Below are 20121 nucleotides of genomic sequence, written 5' to 3' on the forward strand. Positions count from 1 at the left end.
CAGCCCTCACCTGGAGATTGGACACATTTTACCTCAGAACAGCAAAACTGGTTAGAATGTTAGAGGCAAAAGCCAATCAAGTAGCATATGCAAACGACCTCTGTGTTCTGACTGGATATAGGGGGGAGACGAACAGCAAACTGTTTAGAATGTTGGAGGTAGGACTCAGGCAAAGGAGCCAGTGGATAGGGAGACCCCCTGAATGACAGGTCAGAGAGCGAACTGATTTTGGAGCGTGTGGAATGTTCTAGAGAAGTGCCACCACCATTCGGCTTTTATTTATAAGGGAGATTAGTTTTATAACATTTTGTTCTACAGGGCAGTCAATTTTTCTTAAAAGAAAAAAAACTAGTGCCATTGTATTAGAGCAATCCCATCTGGCACTTCCTTCTAACAGTCCAAAGTTGTTTTTTTTCAATGTTTTGATTTTTCAGTTTGAAAAACCTAATTTTCTCAAATATTCATTTATGTTTGGTTACATTTGGGAAACATCTGCAGCATATAGTTTGCTACTGCTGTAGACCACATTATTAGAGGCTAATGTAAAATCATATTGCTGATTTTAGGTCTAGTACGTTTCACATGCTTGTTTATGCATATGCTGAATTCTTTAATAATTCTGTGCATAACTGAATCCTTAATTCTTCTTGAAGGTAACTGCAAAAATGTTTAGAGTGTGTGTGTGTGTGTATAAAACAAATGTTTCTACCCATTTAAATTGACTGATAGCTTTTTCTTTTTTGACTACTTGTTTAGTGCATTTTTAGCCTGTCCTTCCTTCAAGGAGCTCAGTGTGGTATGCACAGTTCTCCCCTCTTCCAGTTGGTCCTCATGATAACCCTGTGAGATAGGTTAGGCTGAGAGAGATTGACTGTATAACCTAAAGTATAAGCGTGCAATATTTTAATTTGCTTCTCTACTGTGCATGCCAGATTAAACTTCAGAAGACTGGCACATGTTCTTCAGTGAAAATTAAATTATATGTTCATATTATCTTCATGTGCTAATCATTCCTGAGAGTGATCCCCTAAAAGTAAAATCTGACATCTGGATTACACTCTCAGACAGTGTCTCCAGAGGACTATTCATACATTGTTTTCTATGCAGGTATAGACATTATGGTGGAACAAATTCCCAGTTTTCTCTGTCCTTCCTCTATTTCCCTGGGTGAAAATGTAATATTTGAATCAACCCTTTGAGAAAACTGTTCAGAAATTTGTCTCTTCTATAATGCTTTTCTCATTCCTGCGTCCTAATGTTTTGTTGCCATTTAATTTATTTATCCAAGAATGTCGCACCCTTCAGATTTATTACTGGGACACTGATTAAAATACATTCTAGTATTATAGTTGTAAACATAATATTGGAGACTAGATTCCACTGAAGTCCTTCTAAATAAACATGTTTAGGGCCGTGGTATAGGTACCATTGTGATAGTTGTACCGGTTCTTCTACTGAAAATCTCAAAATTGCAGACTTTCTCTATAAAGATTGTTCAGGTTCTCCTTTCTTCATTTTTTTTCACTACTTAAGTAAATTTATGTAGCCCCTTTTTGAAAATATTTGTGTCGTAACTGCTGCTTACAAAATGAAACAAAGATGAAATACAGATATTCAATACATAGTCCATTATTAAACTATTTTAAAAATAGAATGCTGTCAAATTTAATGTATCCTATATAACCGATTCCTTGCTTGGAAAGTAAATCTAATTTCAGAGCACTTTCAGGGCTTTGTGTTTATTTTATACGATTTTTTAAATATATGTCATACATATTTATAGTAGTTGTCCCTTTGCAAGTATTCTAAGGCCTCCAAAACCTACCTGTTGTATGTTGCTCATGATTTCTTCCTTGTTTCTGCTTTGCAGCATTGAACCTCAAACTCCAGAGGTTAATATGTACTTTCATTGGGTTCCAGGGGCCTTTAGCTCCTTCACATGACTAAATCTGGTGGATTTATTACACATTTCTTCCTATCTCATGAGTTTCTGCACTAATGGAAACTGGCTGATTGGTGGGTGTCGATGTGAATCTGGAAGGTACAATGGTGGCAATTACACAGCCCTTCTGTACTGAGTGAAACTAAATTGGCACAACCAGTATTTAATTATTTCCAGTCAGAATTACCAACTTGATTACATTTCAAATTCCTGCTATGTTTTCTGACCCTGAGGGATTAGATGGGAAGAATTAAGGAGGAGAGCATTTTCAGTGGGTGAACTCCTTAAGGGTTATATCGAGAGCCGCTTTGTGAAAATAAGTATCGATGCCAGGTTTTGAGGGGAGAGACTTAATTATGTGAACTTTCTATTAATTATTCAGGATTCCTGCTTTTTTAACCTGTTCAACTTTTGTCCTTGTTTTGTTCTTATTGGTATGCTCTTGGGGTTTGTCTCCATTTCTCCTTCTGTGCAATATGGGAGAGAGCCTGCCTATTCTTCTCATTCTTCCCAGAATAAGGGCATCTGAATGCATGAATAGGTACCAATATTACTTTTTCATCCCTGTTGTGAATGTGTATGTGTTGTACCACAGACTGTCTTTACGTTATTGAAGAAATACGTAAGTTTGTATTTGAGATTTCACAGAACTCTTCTGGGTGTTGTAGCACTGATTGTCCTCACACTTACAAGAGCACTGTAGCTTGCCTGCTGCCGAAAGATAACTGGCATATATTTGGGCAGCTCTGTTTTATTTAACCAATTATACGTTCTGCAGGTAATAAAAAGAAGTTTAATGATAACATTGCTTTTGATGTTCACACAAATATTGTGAGTATTGCTTTCTGCAGCTGCTGTATGTGGAGCTGAGCACTCTGCATTTCATTCCACCCATTGCCACTAACTAGGTTGATAATGGAACAGAATCCAGCAGCTGCTTCTGCTTGTATGGTGAGATTATAGCTGTCTCATGTGCAATGCTTGACAGTAGCCAAAAGAACAAAGTAAGAACAACACAATGGCCGAGTTCGGACTGGCAGTTTGCCCCAATATAGGCACGTTTCAGAAACGTTCCACAACCGGATTAAAGGGACCATTCACACAGGCACATCTGTCCGGCGTTCCCCAGCCGTACTCACCCCGTCTTGTAACGCTTCGCTCCCGACTTTAAAAGATACCTGATAATCATGAAACCATGATTATCCCGCACCAACAAAGTGTGAACGCCAAAAGCCGCACTGTAAAGAAGTTGTAACTCCAGGGACTCGCTCCGATAGTGCTCTTCGTCCTGGCCGTGGGCTATTTGCTGCACAAAGAAGGGAACTCCACAATTAAAAAACAAACAGTTCTCTTTATTTACTATATCCAAGGACAAAGCGGGAGAGGAGACAGGAAAACAAGATAACAGTCCCACATTTAGTGCAATTAAAAGCCAAAATTTCACAGCAGTTACCGCAAGCAACAATCCAAGCCTTCAAATGAATTCCTCATACAAGGCTCCTGAAGAGGGATGAATTCCAAAAGTCTCTCGGCTCTCCTCCAATTTCTTGCTTTGCCTTCTCTGTCTGACTAACGGCTGATAGTAACTACACCAACCTAGTCCCTCTCTATCCACCCCACTTATTAAGCTATCTCAGCCTTAATTTACCACAGCTGTTACTACCATGCTAACAGTTTACTCTACCCTCCACAGGGCCTAAAGAAAAGAGGAAGTCATAAAAGGGTGCTCCCACACCCAAAACCCCATACACATAACAATCATAAGAACATAAGAGACGCCAGTGTTGGATCAGGCCAAAGGCCCATCCAGTCCAACACTCTGTGTCAAACAGTGGCCAGGAATACCAGGTGCCATCAGGAGGTCTACCAGTGGGGCCAGGACATTAGAAAGCCCTCCCACTGTTTACCCCCCCCCAAGCAGCAAGAAGACAGAGCATCACTTGCCCCAGAGCCTCTATCTATATCTTGTGACTAATAGCCACTGATGGACCTCTGCTCCATATGCTTATCTAATTCCCTTTTGAAGCCGTCCATGCTTGTAGCCGCCACCACTTCCTGTGGCAGTGAATTCCGTGTGTTAATCACTCTTTGGGTGAAGAAGTACTTCCTTTTATCCATTCTAACATTGGCCTTTTTTATTGCAGTCACACACTGTCTCTTTACAGGCGCGATCAGACAACAATGTCGCTTTATCTTGCTTGTGTCACCACAACCTAAGTCATAGTATACTTCAGGGCTATTTTTGGGCAGGAACGCATAGGAACGGAGTTCCGGCTGGCTCCCAAGTTGGCCACGCCCAGCAGGAGCTTATTAGTATAATAGGCCACACCCAACAGCAGAAGCTCATTAGCATATTAGGGCACACCCCTGACAGCACAGCTCATTAGCACATTAGGCCACACCCCCATGTTACCAGAAGTGTGGTCATCCAGCCACACTCACCTTTCCCTTCTTATTCTGTTTACCTTGTTTGTTGTCAAAACCCAGGGCTTTTTTTTGTAGCAGGAACTCCTTTGCATGTTAGGCCACACACCCCTAATGTAGCCAATCCTAATGAGTTTCTGCTGTTGGGTGTGGCCTATTATGCTAATGAGTTCCTGCTGGGATTTTTCAGGCCTGGATTAAGATATGTTGAGTGTTTTAGTAACATCATTTTTAAGCGTCCTCCCTCAGTATTAAGAGGGCCCTCATAATCTGAGGCCCTGAACTCTAGCTTATTTAGTGTGTGTATAAACTCAACTCTGGTATCATTTCTTGAGAGCAATCTCAGAATGGTAGGCTTCAGACATTATGGAAATAGCATGTGTGTATCAGAATAACTGATAATCAGTTGTTACCATACTTGTTTTGGATTTCTTTTAAAACATAAGAAGTTGTGATGCCATAAGAAGTTGTGATGGTGGGAAGCAATGGGATATATACAGTACAATACAATACATAGTACACTATTTTACTCTGGCAAATAGCACTATGTAGACATATATCTGCATAGGGTCTGAAACTGTCCTATTCACTTGTGAACAGAATCAGCCCTGGTCATTGTACAACATTGTTCCATGTGCATTTACCTTGTATCGTATCCCAGATGTTTGCTGTAATGGGTGGATTAAAAGAGTAGACATGAGAGAGAAAGGAGGACATGTAGGATACCAGGCCTCAGTAGCTAGAAGAACAATACACAATATCATGCTGCCTTTGGCTTCCTCTTCTTGTGCTGATACTGGTTTTTGGGTGCTTGTATTGGAAATTTGCTAATATTGACAAGAGGTTGTTCTGGTTGTGTTTTAAACTCGCTGTGAAACAACTGTGACTGTTCCGTCTGGTGCTAAGTTAACAGCACGCCTTCTGGACGTGATTCAAATGCACGGCCAGAGTCAAGTAGAATTAAATCATTTTTATTAAGTTCCACATGAATTCAGAAGAGTTCTTACTCACATCTTTTGTAATCTAATTCAGTTCACTGGCTCATAGTGAAAAGGATTGCACGTCCCACCTCCTTGCCTTTTAAAGGGAACAAAGGCCACGGGAAAAGATCTGTAAACTCGAATCCTTGCGCCTCTGTGTGCCGGATGCTGTGGGATGTCTAATTAAAGACTTCAATTCCCAGGAACCACTGCTCTTAAAGATATATGGCAGTTCTACTTAACTACAGTTTAAAACGCTGGCTGGGGCAGCACACTCCCCGCCTGGAATCCTATGGGTTCCACTACCCACATACATTGCTAACAAGCCTTACATCTATAACTATGCATAATTGGCATGCTACACATGCTATACATAATTGGTGCAGAGCAGGACCACCTCTGTGATTGGCCTGGTGAAAGTCTTGGTCGCCAAGGGGCGGTCCTGTGGGCCATCCCGTGCGACGACTCTGACATCAATCTTGCGGACCAGTCCATCTTTGCCAGGCAAGGCCCGATCTACAAGTCCTATGGGCCACGATCTACAAGTCCTATGGGTACATCTTTCTCCCTCAGCAACACGACATCTCCTTCCTGCAAGTTAGGCTTGTCCTCTTCCCATTTGCGTCGACTCTGTAAAGTTGGAAGATATTCTTGCTTCCAGCGCTTCCAGAAGGTGTTCGCTAGGAGTTGAACTTGCCTCCACTGTTGTTTGAACATGTCTTTGGCCGCGAAGGTCCCTTGAGGTGCTGGCCATTCGCTTGTCTTTATGACAAACAGCAAGCAATTTCAGGCTTTTAGGCAATGCTGCTGGAGAAAGGGTGAGGTTAGCTGAAAAATGATGAACAGCTCACGAAGCTCATTCTGATTGGGTGAAGGCAGCTTACCGAGGAACGGAACACTGAGCTGTTTAAAAAATTCAAGTGGGAAGGAGTTGGTTAGCCAGTTGGTGTGGAACAGTGAGGAGTTGGAGCAAGGGGGCAGAGCTGATGGAAAAGTGTCTGAGAAGCCCAATCTACAGCAGAGCGAGTGTGTTGTGGCCTCTGCACATAACAGCCTGGGGAAGGGGGAGGCAGGGGCGGAGTTAGTCTGGCAAAGAAGTGTCAGAACCTCCCCTATTCAAGGAGTGGAAGGAATCTCCTTGCATGAAAAAAAAAAAAAAAAACACTACTTGAGTGGAGAGTCACTCTCAGTATGGAAGTTTATTAACCAGTTTACAGAGACTGTTCTTTTGGCAGATAGGAGGTTGACAAAAGGTTTGAGGAGGCACGGAGGTCCTTCAAGCAAGTCAAAAGAGGTTATTGCTCTTAAGGAGAAGAGAATAACAATCTGGCTAGAGGAAGAGGGGGCAGATAGGAAGCCCCCTGGTCTATAAACATAGGGTTAAAGCATAATAAAGTCTCAAGTCTGTATGACGATCCAGTGACAAGTACAAAAGTAGGCACTCTAGTAATATTTGTAACCCTGTTAAAGCAATGAAATGTCTCTTAACAACATCAAAACAAAGAAAACCAGGGAAAATAACTATCTGAATATCTCTAGTCTTGTATAAAAGCAGTTTTGTATATATTTTTCAAATCTCTCTCTACCGATCCTAACCAAAACTTGCTTGTAAATATAATTTCCATCCCCTACCTGTTTGTTCAAATAAATTTGACTTCTGTTTCAACTTTAAGTATCCCTAGGTGCCCATTTCTGAAGGAAAATTCCTAGAAGAACAAACCTTCCTCAAGCACAGTTCCCATGGTTCCTTAGTTGGGGTAGGAGCCGACAAAGAATCCAACAGTAATAAGGTGGGAAATGGCATTATGATAAAATTTATTTACCACATAAGAAGAGTGACACGCTACCTAAAGGCTACCCAGTTAACATATGGGGAACTGAAATTCATAGGGGAAGTGGAGGGAAAATCTGAGGCAATACGAGGGCAATTGTTTGATGGGATTGCCCATTTGGTACAAGGACCTTATTTTTTTATGTATAGCCTACCGGTTTGGATGCTCAATACTGAAATATGTGCTGCTACTTATAAGTGCATCATTCTGGCTGTGCTCGTGTAAATGTACTCTTCGAAAATGTCCCATAATTTTGAGTGTTCCAAGGGTGCTTGGCTCATGTGTTTTTATGTTGCATTATTATGTACATCTGCAGGCAAGGATGCTTTTGTGTCAAAGATGAATTCATTGTCTGTGTGGATATGTGCACCTGCATAACTTAGCTATGTGTCCTGCCTTGGTAAAATTTGCACTCTTTTTCTCCACCAAGGTTTGGACATACTTTTGTACTTTGTCCTGTAGTTTCATGCATGTTATGGCTACTGCTGGCATGGCTTGTGAACTGATTACTGTAAAATGCCACTTCTGCTAATGCAGCCCTGAACAGTTGAGTCCAAAATTATTAAGCTTTTAGTTTTAAAAAAATAAATAGAATGCTTCAATAACCTGTTTTTTTTGTTTTTTTTACTGGATTTAAACTCAAAGTATTGAATGCTTTTGTAACAAAACTTTTAAAAGAACTATAAGTTGGATCCAGAACCCCATTTCCCACAAAGTGAGACTCTTCTTCAATCTCATTTAGCAGAAGGAAGTTTGAATCTAAACTATTAGAGTAGAAATGGAAAACACTTCTTCCAAAAATACTGCTTTTAAAATAAAATCGATTGCGTTGCAAGATTTCAACTTGTTTTTCTTCTCAGATTATCTCTCACAGTGATCCATGAAATATATTTGTGTATGAAAATTCCACAAAGGAATGAGCAAATAAAATATCTCAGTTCATAGTATTTGCAAAAACAACCCAGGTCAGAGGCATAAAATGAAAAGCTATAATTGCTAGTACAAAGTCCAAATAAATTTCTCCAATAGTATCACAATGGTACGAAAGAAAATACAAAAAAGATACTCTTATTACCAATATGCTTAGTTGGAAAACTATGGGACGCCAGCTTGCTGCAGTGCAATGATTTTGGTAGTGCAATTTATTACTTATTTATATTATAGTGTGCCCTTTTCACTAAGACTCAAGATGAATTACATAATGTATGTCAATACAATCAAATGGGGGAGACATCCAACAATGTAATAGGATTAGGAAAGCAGAAATCTGAAATAAGGCATAAATATGACACATTGAACGCTAAAAGAAATACTATTACAGAAATAGAAATATATTGCAGTGAGAACAAGGCAAGAACATAGAGCAACAGATGATACATAGTAATATAGTCCACAGTCTAATTCCCTCTGTTGAAACATCTTCCTGTTATAATTCTGCCTAATTCCTTCATTAAAATGCCCTTCTGAATGGTTCTGTTTTACATAGTTCGCAGAAGGCCAAAAGCGTGGGAACCTTCTTAACCTCTTCAAGCAGGCCATGCCATAGCGCAAGGGCCACTACAGAGAATGCACATGTACTGGCAGTTGCTGATGTTGCCCATTTGCAGGGTGACACCTGTAGAAGACCCTGTTCAGAATAGCAAAGTTGTTTTGGTGGCATGTAGGAAGGGAGACAGTCCTGCAGATTATAAGAGTCCCGGGCCATGAAAGAGTTTGTATGTGATGGCCAGTACCTTGAATTGAATCCAGTAACTAATGGGCAGCCAGTGGAGTGACTGCAGAATACATGGAGGAGGAGGAGAGATTGGATTTATACCCCGCCCTTCACTTGGAGTCTCAGAGCGGCTTACAAACTCCTTTCCCTTCCCCTCCCCACAACAGACACCCTGTGAGGTGGGCGGGGCTGAGAGAACTCTGACACAAACTGCTCTTTCAGGAACAGCTGTGCCAGAGCTTGTGACTGACCCAAGGTCACATCAGCAGGTGCAAGTGGAGGAGTGGGGAATCAAACCCGGTTCTCCCAGATTAGAGTCCGCGCACTTAACCACTACACCAAACTGCCTAGTTCCTGATAATATTCAAAATACAGCATTCTACACTAACTGGAGCTTGATTTTGAGGGGAAACATATACAGAGTGCAGTACAATAATCTAGTCTTAACGTTACTGTGGTGTGGATCCAGGTATCCAGATCAGTCAAGTCAGAGTCAGGGGGCATTTTCCAGGCTAAAGTAAGTTGGAAGAAAATGTTTTGGTGGCTGCATTAAGTTGCTTCCCTATCCGTAATGCTGGGTTCCGTAGAACCCCTAGTCTCTTGGCCCAGTCACTAAGTGTCTACTGAACCCCATCAAAAGTGGGAAGCATGATATCCTTCAAGACCTTGAGCTTCCCAGCCAGCATTACCTCTGTCTTGTCGGTGTTCCATTCAATTTGTTCGTTCTCAGCCATTTGACCACTGTAGTCACGCAGTGGCTCAATACCGTACGCTCAGGAATTTTGGATAGAGAATACAGAGCTGGTTGTCATCAGCATACTGATGGCATCTAATCCCAGAACTACAAATGATTTGTTCTAACTGCTTTACATAGAGATTGAATATCTCGGGAGATAAAACGGCACTCTGTGAAACCCCACAGGAAAACTCCCAATGGCAACCTGTATCAAAAGCAACCTTATTTCCTGTTTAGCTTCACTTCCGGTGACATGCTGGCAGCGTGCGCGTGCTTCACGTGCGCACGCACATCGACGGACGGCTCTCGGAGCCCAGCCAGGCTCCCCTGCCAGTAAGAAAAATTGATTTGGCAACCCTAGTTCTCAGCCATTTGACCACTGTAGTCAGGCAGTGGCTCAAGACCTCTATCGTACGCTCAGGAATTTTGGATAGCAAATACAGAGCTGGTTGTCATCAACATACTGATGGCATCTAATCCCAGAACTACACATGATTTGTTCTAACTGCTTTACATAGAGATTAAATAGCTCGGGAGATAAAACGGCACTCTGTGAAACCCCACAGGAAAACTCCCAATGACAACCTGTATCAAAAGCAACCTTATTTCCTGTTTAGCTTCAAAGGCCACTCTAATTATTTAAAATTATGGTGATGTTTGTTTTTTATATCTACTGTCATTAAGAATTATCTGTTTCTCTGTTCTTACAGGCTGTCCATACAGGCATGAGGGCATATATCTATAATAAAAGTTCTGTTATTGGCTCTCAGGCAGAACATTCAGGGATGCGCACATACTACTTTAGTGCAGATACTCAAGAAGATATGAATAGCTGGATCCGGGCTATGAATCAAGCTGCCCTTATGCAAACCTGTTCATCGCCAAAGAGGCAAGTTCAGAGATTTCTTTCAAATATGAACATGACATGTAAAATAATGTACTGTAATTATATAAAAGTCATCTTAAATGGTTTTAAGTAGTCATAAGAATGCCGTGTATCAGAACCACATGTCTGAGCATGTATAACAACCTAAGCTGAAGTCTAAGTGACGGAGAAGAAACAAAAAACTCTGATGTACCACACAGGAAAACTGTTCTAAGCACTGATTTACTGTCATGACAAAGAGGACATCGAGATAATAGTTGCCCTTGCATATTTTATTTAAAAGCAAAGTGGAGGCAAACAGTGAACTGAAGCAATTCCAATTGTTGATAAAAATGCATCACATAAGAGGAACTATATGAAAAGCTAAGATTACTAATTTACTTCTTGTGAACTCACATTAAAACCAAAAGAAAAAAGAAAAAAATGGCTAGAGTTGTGAGATAAGGATTCAATTCTTGGATGGTTTTGGTAATCAAGACAATTTATCACTTTAAAATATTTGCATGCCAATTTTTCACTCTGGCAAATGTCTGTATCATATTTTCATATTGTTCTTTAGGAATAACGTTTAGTGCCTTCATGAGTGCCAGAACAAATAGTACTTGATTGTTCCAGGGCTCAGATAGAAATGTAATGGATTCATAAGTAGACAAAATCCTGTGTCATACTTGAAGTTTTGGAGAGGAGAAAACTGAGGAAGGAAAGAACATTATTCAGTTATATTACTTGACTAAAACATGTACCAAAATAAATAAAGACGTTGCTCTGCCACGACCTTCCTGCCACAGTTGAGACAGTAAAGGAACTCGAGGCTCCATGCGTGTCTTCTTGTCAAGTTCTGGATTATTTCAGTCCACTCAGCCTAGAGGAGGTCAACAAATTACTCTCCTCTGGTCGCCCAACCACTTGTAGCCTTGATCCATGCCTGTCGTGGCTAATTAAAGCTGGTCGCGACAGGCTACAAGGGGCACTAAGGGAGATCATCAACAAGTCCCTCTCTGAGGGCCTGTTCACTAGTGCACTAAAGGAGGCAGTGGTCTGCCCTCTCCTAAAAAAGTCATCTCTGGATCTGGCCGAATTGGCTACTTACCGGCTGGTATCCAATTTGCCTTATTTTGGCAAATTAACTGAGAGGGCTGTGGTGATTCAGCTGCAGGGTTTTTTGGATGACACCTCCACATTAGACCGCTTCCAGTTCGGTTTCCGACCAGGCCATGGAACAGATACGGTCCTGGTAGCCCTCAAAGATGATCTCCAGAGGTCAGTGGATCGGGGCGGTTCGGCAGTGTTGTTGTTGTTAGAACTGTTGGCGGTGTTCAACACGGTTGACCATCAACTACTGATCCACCGCCTCGCTGACACTGGGATTCAGGGGTTTGCCTTGCAGTGGCTCTCCTTGTTCCTCCAGGGCCAGGGAGAAAGGGTGGCCATTGGGGAACAGCTATCCAGAAGGCGCCCGCTGGTTTGCGGAGTGCCCCAAGGAGCGGTGCTTTCCCCAATGTTATTTAACATCTACAGATTGCTCGGAGGCATGGACTGGGTTGTCACCGATATGCAGATGACACCCAGCTCTATCTGTTGTTGGACAGCCAGTCAGACTCTAGTCCAGAAGATATGGACCTGCCGTTGAAAGCTGTGGCTGGTTGGCTTAGACTGAGTCGACTGAAATTGAATCCGACAAAGACGGAGGTCCTGTGCCTGAGTTGGAGCAGTCCAAGGTTAGGAATTCTACTCCCGACCTTTGATGGGGCACCGTTGGTGCCAGCGATAGAGGTTAGGAGCTTGGGAGTGCTCCTGGATGCCTTCTTAATGATGGAAGCCCAGGTAGTGGCCACTGCGAAGTCAGCCTTCTACCACCTGCTGCTGGTTAGGCAGTTGGTTCCCTTCCTTGAACGCAATGATCTAGCAACAGTGATCCATGCAATGGTCACCTCGAGATTGTACTAGTGTAATTCTCTCTCTTGTCCCAAATCCGAAAGCTGCAGCTGGTGCAGAATGCGGCGGTCAGGCTATTGTTGCGTCTCCCTATGCGGGAGCACACCCAGCCTGTGCTAAAAGCACTGCATTGGCTGCCTATAGCATACCAAATTCAGTTCAAGGTGCTGGTTCTTACCTTTAAAGCCCTATATGGTCAGGGACCTATCTACCTAAGGGACCGCCTTTCCCCACGTGTTCCCCAGAGGGCACTAAGATTGGGGTCCCAAAATCATCTGGTCCTTTCAGGCCTAAAAGAAGTCAGGCTAGCTGTGACGAGGGCCAGGGCCTTCTCAGTGGTGACCCCTTACTGGTGGAATGTGCTCCCAGTTGACATCAGGGCCCTGTGGGACCTTTTATAGTTCCGCAGGGCCTGTAAAACGGAGCTCTTCCACCAGGCTTTCAATTAGGGTGCCGCCCTTCCAACAACCAGGCCCTGGCCCCGATACCAACACCAACTCAAAAATATGATATGATCAATAGCCTGACAAAACCCAGACTACAGTGGCAGCTGATCATATGGATGCTGCAAAGGCCGCCATCGGCTATGAATTATACTAGTACTTTATGATATGTTTTATTCTGTATTGTTGTGATTTTATTTAAATATTGTCTGTAAGCCGCCCTGATCCTGCCTTGGTGGGGAGGGTGGGGTACAAATTAGACGAATACATAAATAAATAAATAAAATTACAAGCCCATAATCTGAATTCTTAACAGGTTCTGCAGCACAAAGAAGACACCAGCTTGTAAAAGTTCTGCTTTTCTTTGCAGCTACTTGGACAAATCAGTGGTTTATATATTGTGATGTGTAGTTTACAAATGCTTACGGGCTATCATCTTTTACTAGAATTTAAAGACATACGAGCTTTCCCTAGCCTTTTAGACCTTGAGATTGCTCTTTTGGGGATGAAGGTATCTTTAAAAAAAAAATCATTTCTATAACGGACAATAACAAACATGCATACACACACATAAAAGGGAGGTTGTATCAATTTAGCCAGTATCTTGGCTCCTTATCTTACTCTAAAATATCCTTATTATCCACCTTACTTTTATAGTATACACTTTTATTAATATTTTAATCTATAATTCTCAGTTCCTTTTATTCGGTTAGAGGTCCAGGAATTTTAGTTATTATTTCCTTCTAGCCAGTCATAAAATGTTGACCATGAGTTTTCAAAGTCTTCTTTGCTATTTCCTCTTAAGATCTTAGTAAACTCATCCATCTCAGCCGTTACCAATATTTTGGCTATGACTTCTTCTTTTGTAGGAACTTCAGTTCCTCTCCAGTATTTTGCGTATAGGATCCTTGCTGCTGTTAGAATATGTAAGATAAAAGTCTTGTCTCTTATAATTTTCTGGGATTATATGCAGCAAAAACAATTCTGGTGTATAAGGCACAATAATTTTCAACATTTTATGTAACAGTTCTTGTATCCAAGACCAATATTTTTTAACTTTCTCTCAAGCCCACCACATATGAAAGAATAAGCAAACATTATTGTGACATTTCGAACAATAATTTGACAATTCAGGATGAATCTTAGCTAGATTGTCTGGAGTCATATACCATCTATATTGGTATTGTTTGGAATAAGAAGATCAGCCTAGGAAGAATATTCATCCTTATTGTGGCTATTCTACCCATAAAAGATATTTGCAAGTTTTTCCACTTTTCTAAGTCTTTTTAAATTTCTGTCATAAGTTCCATATAATTGTCTTTCATCAAAGAGCTGCATCTATTTGTTATTTTTACTCCCAAATATTTCACTTTTTTTTAACTTCAAATCCTGATTCCACTTGGAGTTGTTTTGCTTGGTCTATTGTCATATTTTTATTAACATTTTTTGTCTTAGATTATTTTTCAATCCAGCCACTCGGCCATACTCTAACGGCATGGTTAATAGTTTTGTAATTGAACCCAGTGGGTTTTCTAAAATAAATACCAAAATATCTGCAAATGCTTGTAATTTAAATTCTTCTCTTATTTTGACTCCTCTAATATTCCTGTCCTCTCTAATCATATTGCTCAATGTTTCAAGTACAAAAATAAATAACAGAGGCGAGAGTCTAGTTGTCTAGTTCCTTTTTGTATCTCAATATATTGTGATAAATCTCCATTAATAAGAATCTTTGCTCGTTGTTTGGTATAAATTGCTTGTACCATTGTAAAAAATTCTTTACCACACTGTGAGACTAATAGCTGTTCCAACATAAAACTCCAGCTGACATTATCAAACGCTTTTTCAGCATCTAAAAAAATTAGGGCCATTTGTTGCTCTGGATGTGCTTCAAAATATTCAGTTACATTATTCTTACATTACACAAGTTCTTACATTATTGCTAAGTTGTCTTTTTGGTAGAAAACCTGCTTGTTCCTGATGGATTATCTTCAACAATATTTTTTTCAATCTAGTTGGGCAAAATAGAAGCATAAATTTTATAGTCCACATTTAGTAATGAAATCAGTCTATCTGAATTTTGTTTGCGTACCAAAGTTATCAGTGCCTCATTCCATGTTTTTGGTATTTTACCATCTGTTCTTATACTCTGTATGGATGAAAGTATCAACAGATGACCGTAGATAGCCCCTGTCTCCTTAGCTGTCCATTGTACAAAGTGTTTGACTCTTCAAATGACCACTTTGAAAGCAAAATATTCCTGTTGTGCACTAGTAGCAGCAGTTTTTGACTTCTCTACTTGGTTTTCTAATATGTTGTCAAAAGGGAGTTCCAGAGAAAATGAAATTGCTACTCAGATGTCAGTGATATATAATAACTTCTTTGGTGTGTTAAAAATTAGCTTAGTCAATATCATTAAAAGCACATAAGCAAATAATTCTGCTCTTATGATGCAAAGTCATAAACAATAGAAAAAAATCAGTACTACAGATCTTAATAGGTACTTTAATTATGTACTTTAAGATGCATATTTAACAGTGGTCTCAGGTTAAAGCCCACTGAAGTAACTGCATAGGATTACATCATAAGTAATATATGTTCCTTTCTTTTTTAAAAGAGACGATAATAGGAATGGTATTTATTAATTTATTTATTTTATCATTTTTAAACATTTCTATCCCACTTTATCTCCTTGAATTCAAGGTCACTATTAATTGAGTAATCAGGTTGCAAGGACATATATTAAACAGCCCAATCAAATAAACTGCAGGTAAATTTCTTTACATATTGCTTCCTCCCCAAGCATATTTGAAGGGATGCCAATACTCTGACATGTACTAACAGAGCCAGGGCCTCTCTCACTTTATGTTGTGCAACACCTGGAAGCGGTATGAGTATTTTAGAATATCTCACCAAATTAGCTAGTCAAATAAACTGCTGGTTTTTAACTGCATGTGGTTTTTTTCTTCTTAGAGAAACAGAAAAAATAGATCAGCAAGCTGTTCCTCAAGCAAATCATGTGGATGTCTGCAAAGAATGTGCAAAGTTAAGCCCCAATGATGTACAAAGAAGTTATAGAAAATCACTAGAAAGCTCTCAATATGGAAAGCATGAAGAGATGAGGAGAGCAAGAGAAGATGGCTGTTACACTGTCAGAAAGGACACCATAGAATCCAAGAGGAAGAAATCTAAACATCCATTGATGTCAGAGGGTGGCACTCTGAATCCAGAGGTAACAGTGTCTCGGTCCCAAGTTGCTCCACTCGTTGAGAAGAATGGATTGCTCTCCAGTTCATTAAATACAACTACTGGCCCATTGGAGCAGAATGGTACTGGGTTGTATAAACGAGGATTTGTTCCCAGACCAACTCAAGACAAACAGAAACAAAGGAAGCACAACATGGCTCATATAGAACACTGGGTAAAAGTCCAAAAAGGAGACACAAAAAGGTGGGTAATGAGTTTGAATGAGCTGTTTTATTACTGTAAGATATTGGATCACTCTATTTTCCTCCCAGGTCATTCATAATACCTGTAATTTAAGGTTCCCTGTCTGTGGTCTCATGCAGCAGAGTAAAGACATTCAGTGGCAGGACAATGGCTGTGCCATTCATCACTTAGGGGTTTCTTTGCTTTAGGTTCAGATAACTAGGCTTGTCAGTATCTCCCTAACAAAGAGTTTAATTGCTGAGTTTCTTTAATCTTTTGGAAAAGAATTATGTTTCTCATATGAACATAAGAAGAGCCCCGCTGGATCAGACCAGTGGTCCATCTAGTCCAGCATCCTGTTGCACACAGTGGCCAACCAGTTCCTCTGGAGGCCCAACAAACAGGGCATAGAGGCCAAGGCCTTCTCCTGACGTTGCCACCTGGCACTAATATTCAGATTTTTACTGCCTCTGAATGTGAAGGTTCCCTTCAGTCACCATGGCTAGTAGCCACTGATAAACCATGGATCTGTCTAATCCCCTTTTAAAGCTGTCTGTGCCTGTGGCCATCGCTACATCCTATGGCAGCAAATTCCACATTTGAATCACTCAGTGTGTAAAGAAGTTTGTCCAGCCTGAATCTATTACAACAGCTTCAATGGATTCCATTGAGTTCAAGGATTCTGGGAGAGGGAGAAAAAGTTCTCTTTGTCAGCTCTCTCTGTTCATAATTTTATAAATCTGTATCATGTCCTCCCTTCAGTCATCTCTTTTCTAAACTGAAAAGTCCCAGGCTCTTCTGCTTTCTTCATAAGAAAGGGGCTCCAACCCCCTAATCATCTTGGTTGTACCTTTTTCAGCTCTGCGATGTTCTTTTTGGGATACATGACCAGAACTGTACGCAGTATTCCAAATGAGGCCACGCCATAGGGGCATTATAATATTGGCTGTTTTTAATTTCAATCCCTTTCCTAATAATCCCCAACCCAGAGTTTGTCTTTTTCACTGCTATGACACACTAGGCTGACACTTTCATTGAGCTATCTACTATAATCCTAAAATCTCTTTCTCTCTCGTTGGTCGAATCTGCATTTGCCTTTCCCACCGGTGTCCCAGCCTTCTGACACCGTCTTTAAAAAAGCTGTCTACATTTGTTGCTGTAGATTTTCCGGGATGTGTGGCCGTCATCTTGGCATTGTAGAACCTGACGTTTTGCCTGGCTGAACATAGCCTACCCCAAACAGGACACAGTATTTTGTTCCAAGACACTGAAAGGTTGGACAACACTTTCAATTACCATGTCAGATTACACAGGGAAGCCATTGAAATTCACAAACATAAACATAATTTCAACAGGAAAGAAGAGAGTTTAAAAATAAATAGGACATGGCTTCCTGTCCTGAAAAACACAAAAGGCTTTACATCAGACAATAGCACTGCAGATAAGATTAGAATTTCAACAACCTCCTCAGGAATCAGGAAACCTCCTCAGGAAACAAAAGAACTTCCTTAGGAAAGCTCCTCTATTAGCATGTCCATAGCCTGGGGAACTCCTACAAGACAATGACTCAGCCCTACCCACCTTCTGGCCCCGCGCAACGGACGCGTTGGGGGCGGATTAAACCGGCACGATCAGATGCCAACATCTGGCAAGCGTCATGCACCCGCCCCCAACCCGTCCCTTCCGGCCAAAAACGCGGATTTAAAAGATACCAGCAAAACACTGATCATGGCGGGGGGCAAATGCGGCTCAGTTCGGGGGGACTGTCTGATCCCAATGCCGCGCTTCAATTTGCTGCACCTCTAAAAAGCCGCACTTCTGCTGCGGCTTTTCCCACTAGTGTGACTGGGGCCATGGTGAAGTATAGGGAGAAAGGCAATCTGGCAGACATACAGATTTTTAAAGGATATTATAATAGCAGACATGCAAACTGAAATTATATTTGCATGATTATTCACAATTAAACATCTCCACTGTGAGATCGTGTCCTTTCTTAATAGGATGCAAGTGAGTCCCCATGGAAAGTAATGCAGTGAAGAAAAAAAGCCTTACAAAACTACAGCTGCTGTATTGGCCATCAGGCATTTTATTTAGTTATTTATGGCTGTGGTCACACACACTAAATAATCCACTTTCAAACTGGATTTTTACTGTGTGAACTGGCATCTTGTGGATTATTTAGTGTGTGTGACCGCAGCCTGTGATTTACCTTATGTGTAGTCTGCTTTTCAGACTTCGACTTACAAAGAGTGAGTCAATGCAACTGAAAGGATAGGACATTCAATACACAATGCAATGGGATTAGGGTTGCAGAAATCAACCAGAACTGAAGCAAAGCAATAAGACACATTAAATGATGCAAAGATTACACAGTAGGATCCTTGTTGCAGTGAGTTATACACGATAATAGAGACCAAAGTCCCATATCATTTATCCAGGTAACTTTGTGAATCATTTAGTATAGTGAAACTCTATTGCCTGTGTAGAAAGGTCCTCTTGAATAACTCAGTTTTGCATAGTTTGCAGAAAGCCAGGAGTGTGGGAACCATACCATAACAGAGAATGCACGTGTATGGGCCACAACAGAAAATGCACATGTATGGGCAGCTGTTGATTTTGCCCATTTGCAGGTTGGCACCTGCGGAAGACCTTGCTCCAATAAATGAAGCTGCCATGGTGGAGCATAGGTAGTCTCACATATATGAGGATTCACGGCCATGAAGGGCTTTGTGATAGCTAATACCTTAAATTGAGCCTGGTAACTGATGAGCAGTCTTCAGGAAGTATGTGCAGGATGGAAGTAATATGTGTGCTCCATCTCGCTCCTGATAATAGCCAAGCCATGGCATTCTGTACCAACTGGCTTCCCCAATTGATTTTGAGGGGAGATGAATGTACAGTGCTATGGTGTGGATCTAGGTGGCCAGGTCAGCTGTATCAAAGTAAAGGGTCATCTTTCAGGCTAGACTGAGTTGGAAGAAAGCCTTTTTTGCAGGTGTGTTAACTTGCTTCTCCAGCAATAACGTTGGGTCCAGTATAACCCCAAAGTGAGTTAGCAAGGGTCAGCTGAACACCCTCCGAAGTGGGAAGCACAGTGTCCTTCAAGGTCTCCACCCAGCCAGCATTACCTATGTCTTGTTAGGGTTTAGTTTCAATCTGTTCACTCTTATCCAATTTACCACAGCAGCCAGGGAGTTATTCACGATGAGTTGGGACTAATTGCTATACTGACTGGGAAACTGGAAAGTGGGGATCGCCTTAGGCTCCAGTCTAAATGTTTCCAAAATTTTATGCAGCAGTCAGGGAGAAGGTGGTCTTTTACCAGCTCCTTGCCCTTCCATGGAGAGTTTGTTTTCTCAGACTCCTCATGATAGAGGTCAGGAGAAGGCAGCCAGTTTTCTTTTCTCTCCTCTATCAACTTGACTCGGACCCATTAAAAGTGATTGTACTCCCAGTGCAGAACCCAAGCACTATGACTTCATGCTTGTTTCCTTTGACACAAAGAGTGAGAATACTTCTTTGGGAGTTAACTTGGCAGAAAGCCCGAAGAGTCACTAGGGGCATTGAATCAGTACCTTCGTGATTGTGCAAAAAGATGAGATTGCTGAAGTGACGATATTTCCTGTTAAATTGGCTGGTCAGGCCTGAGCTGGTCAGGCCTCCAGCCAGGATTCATCATCTTGTCATAAAGCCAGGTGGTAAAAATGACATGCTTTCACTAGGGATATAATCTTAAGTGAATCATTTTGGTTTTGTTTGATACATTCTTATTATGTGCTCCCTAAGGACAAGGACATTCA

General features: G+C 41.1%; 1 protein-coding gene across 1 annotated transcript in view; it reads left to right on the forward strand.

The window, feature by feature from the left end:
• The window catches only part of LOC107122122 (pleckstrin homology domain-containing family A member 7-like), an 84921-nt gene that overhangs the window by 4283 nt on the left and 60517 nt on the right, over nucleotides 1–20121 (forward strand). Inside the window, exons 3-4 of the mRNA XM_015425155.1 lie at nucleotides 10339–10517; nucleotides 15866–16342. Coding sequence (XP_015280641.1) covers nucleotides 10339–10517; nucleotides 15866–16342 — 656 coding nt within the window. The remainder of the gene's footprint in view (nucleotides 1–10338; nucleotides 10518–15865; nucleotides 16343–20121) is intronic.

This window comes from Gekko japonicus, unplaced genomic scaffold, assembly GCF_001447785.1.
Source record: "Gekko japonicus isolate JY-2015 unplaced genomic scaffold, Gekko_japonicus_V1.1 scaffold4088, whole genome shotgun sequence".
NCBI lineage: Eukaryota > Metazoa > Chordata > Lepidosauria > Squamata > Gekkonidae > Gekko > Gekko japonicus.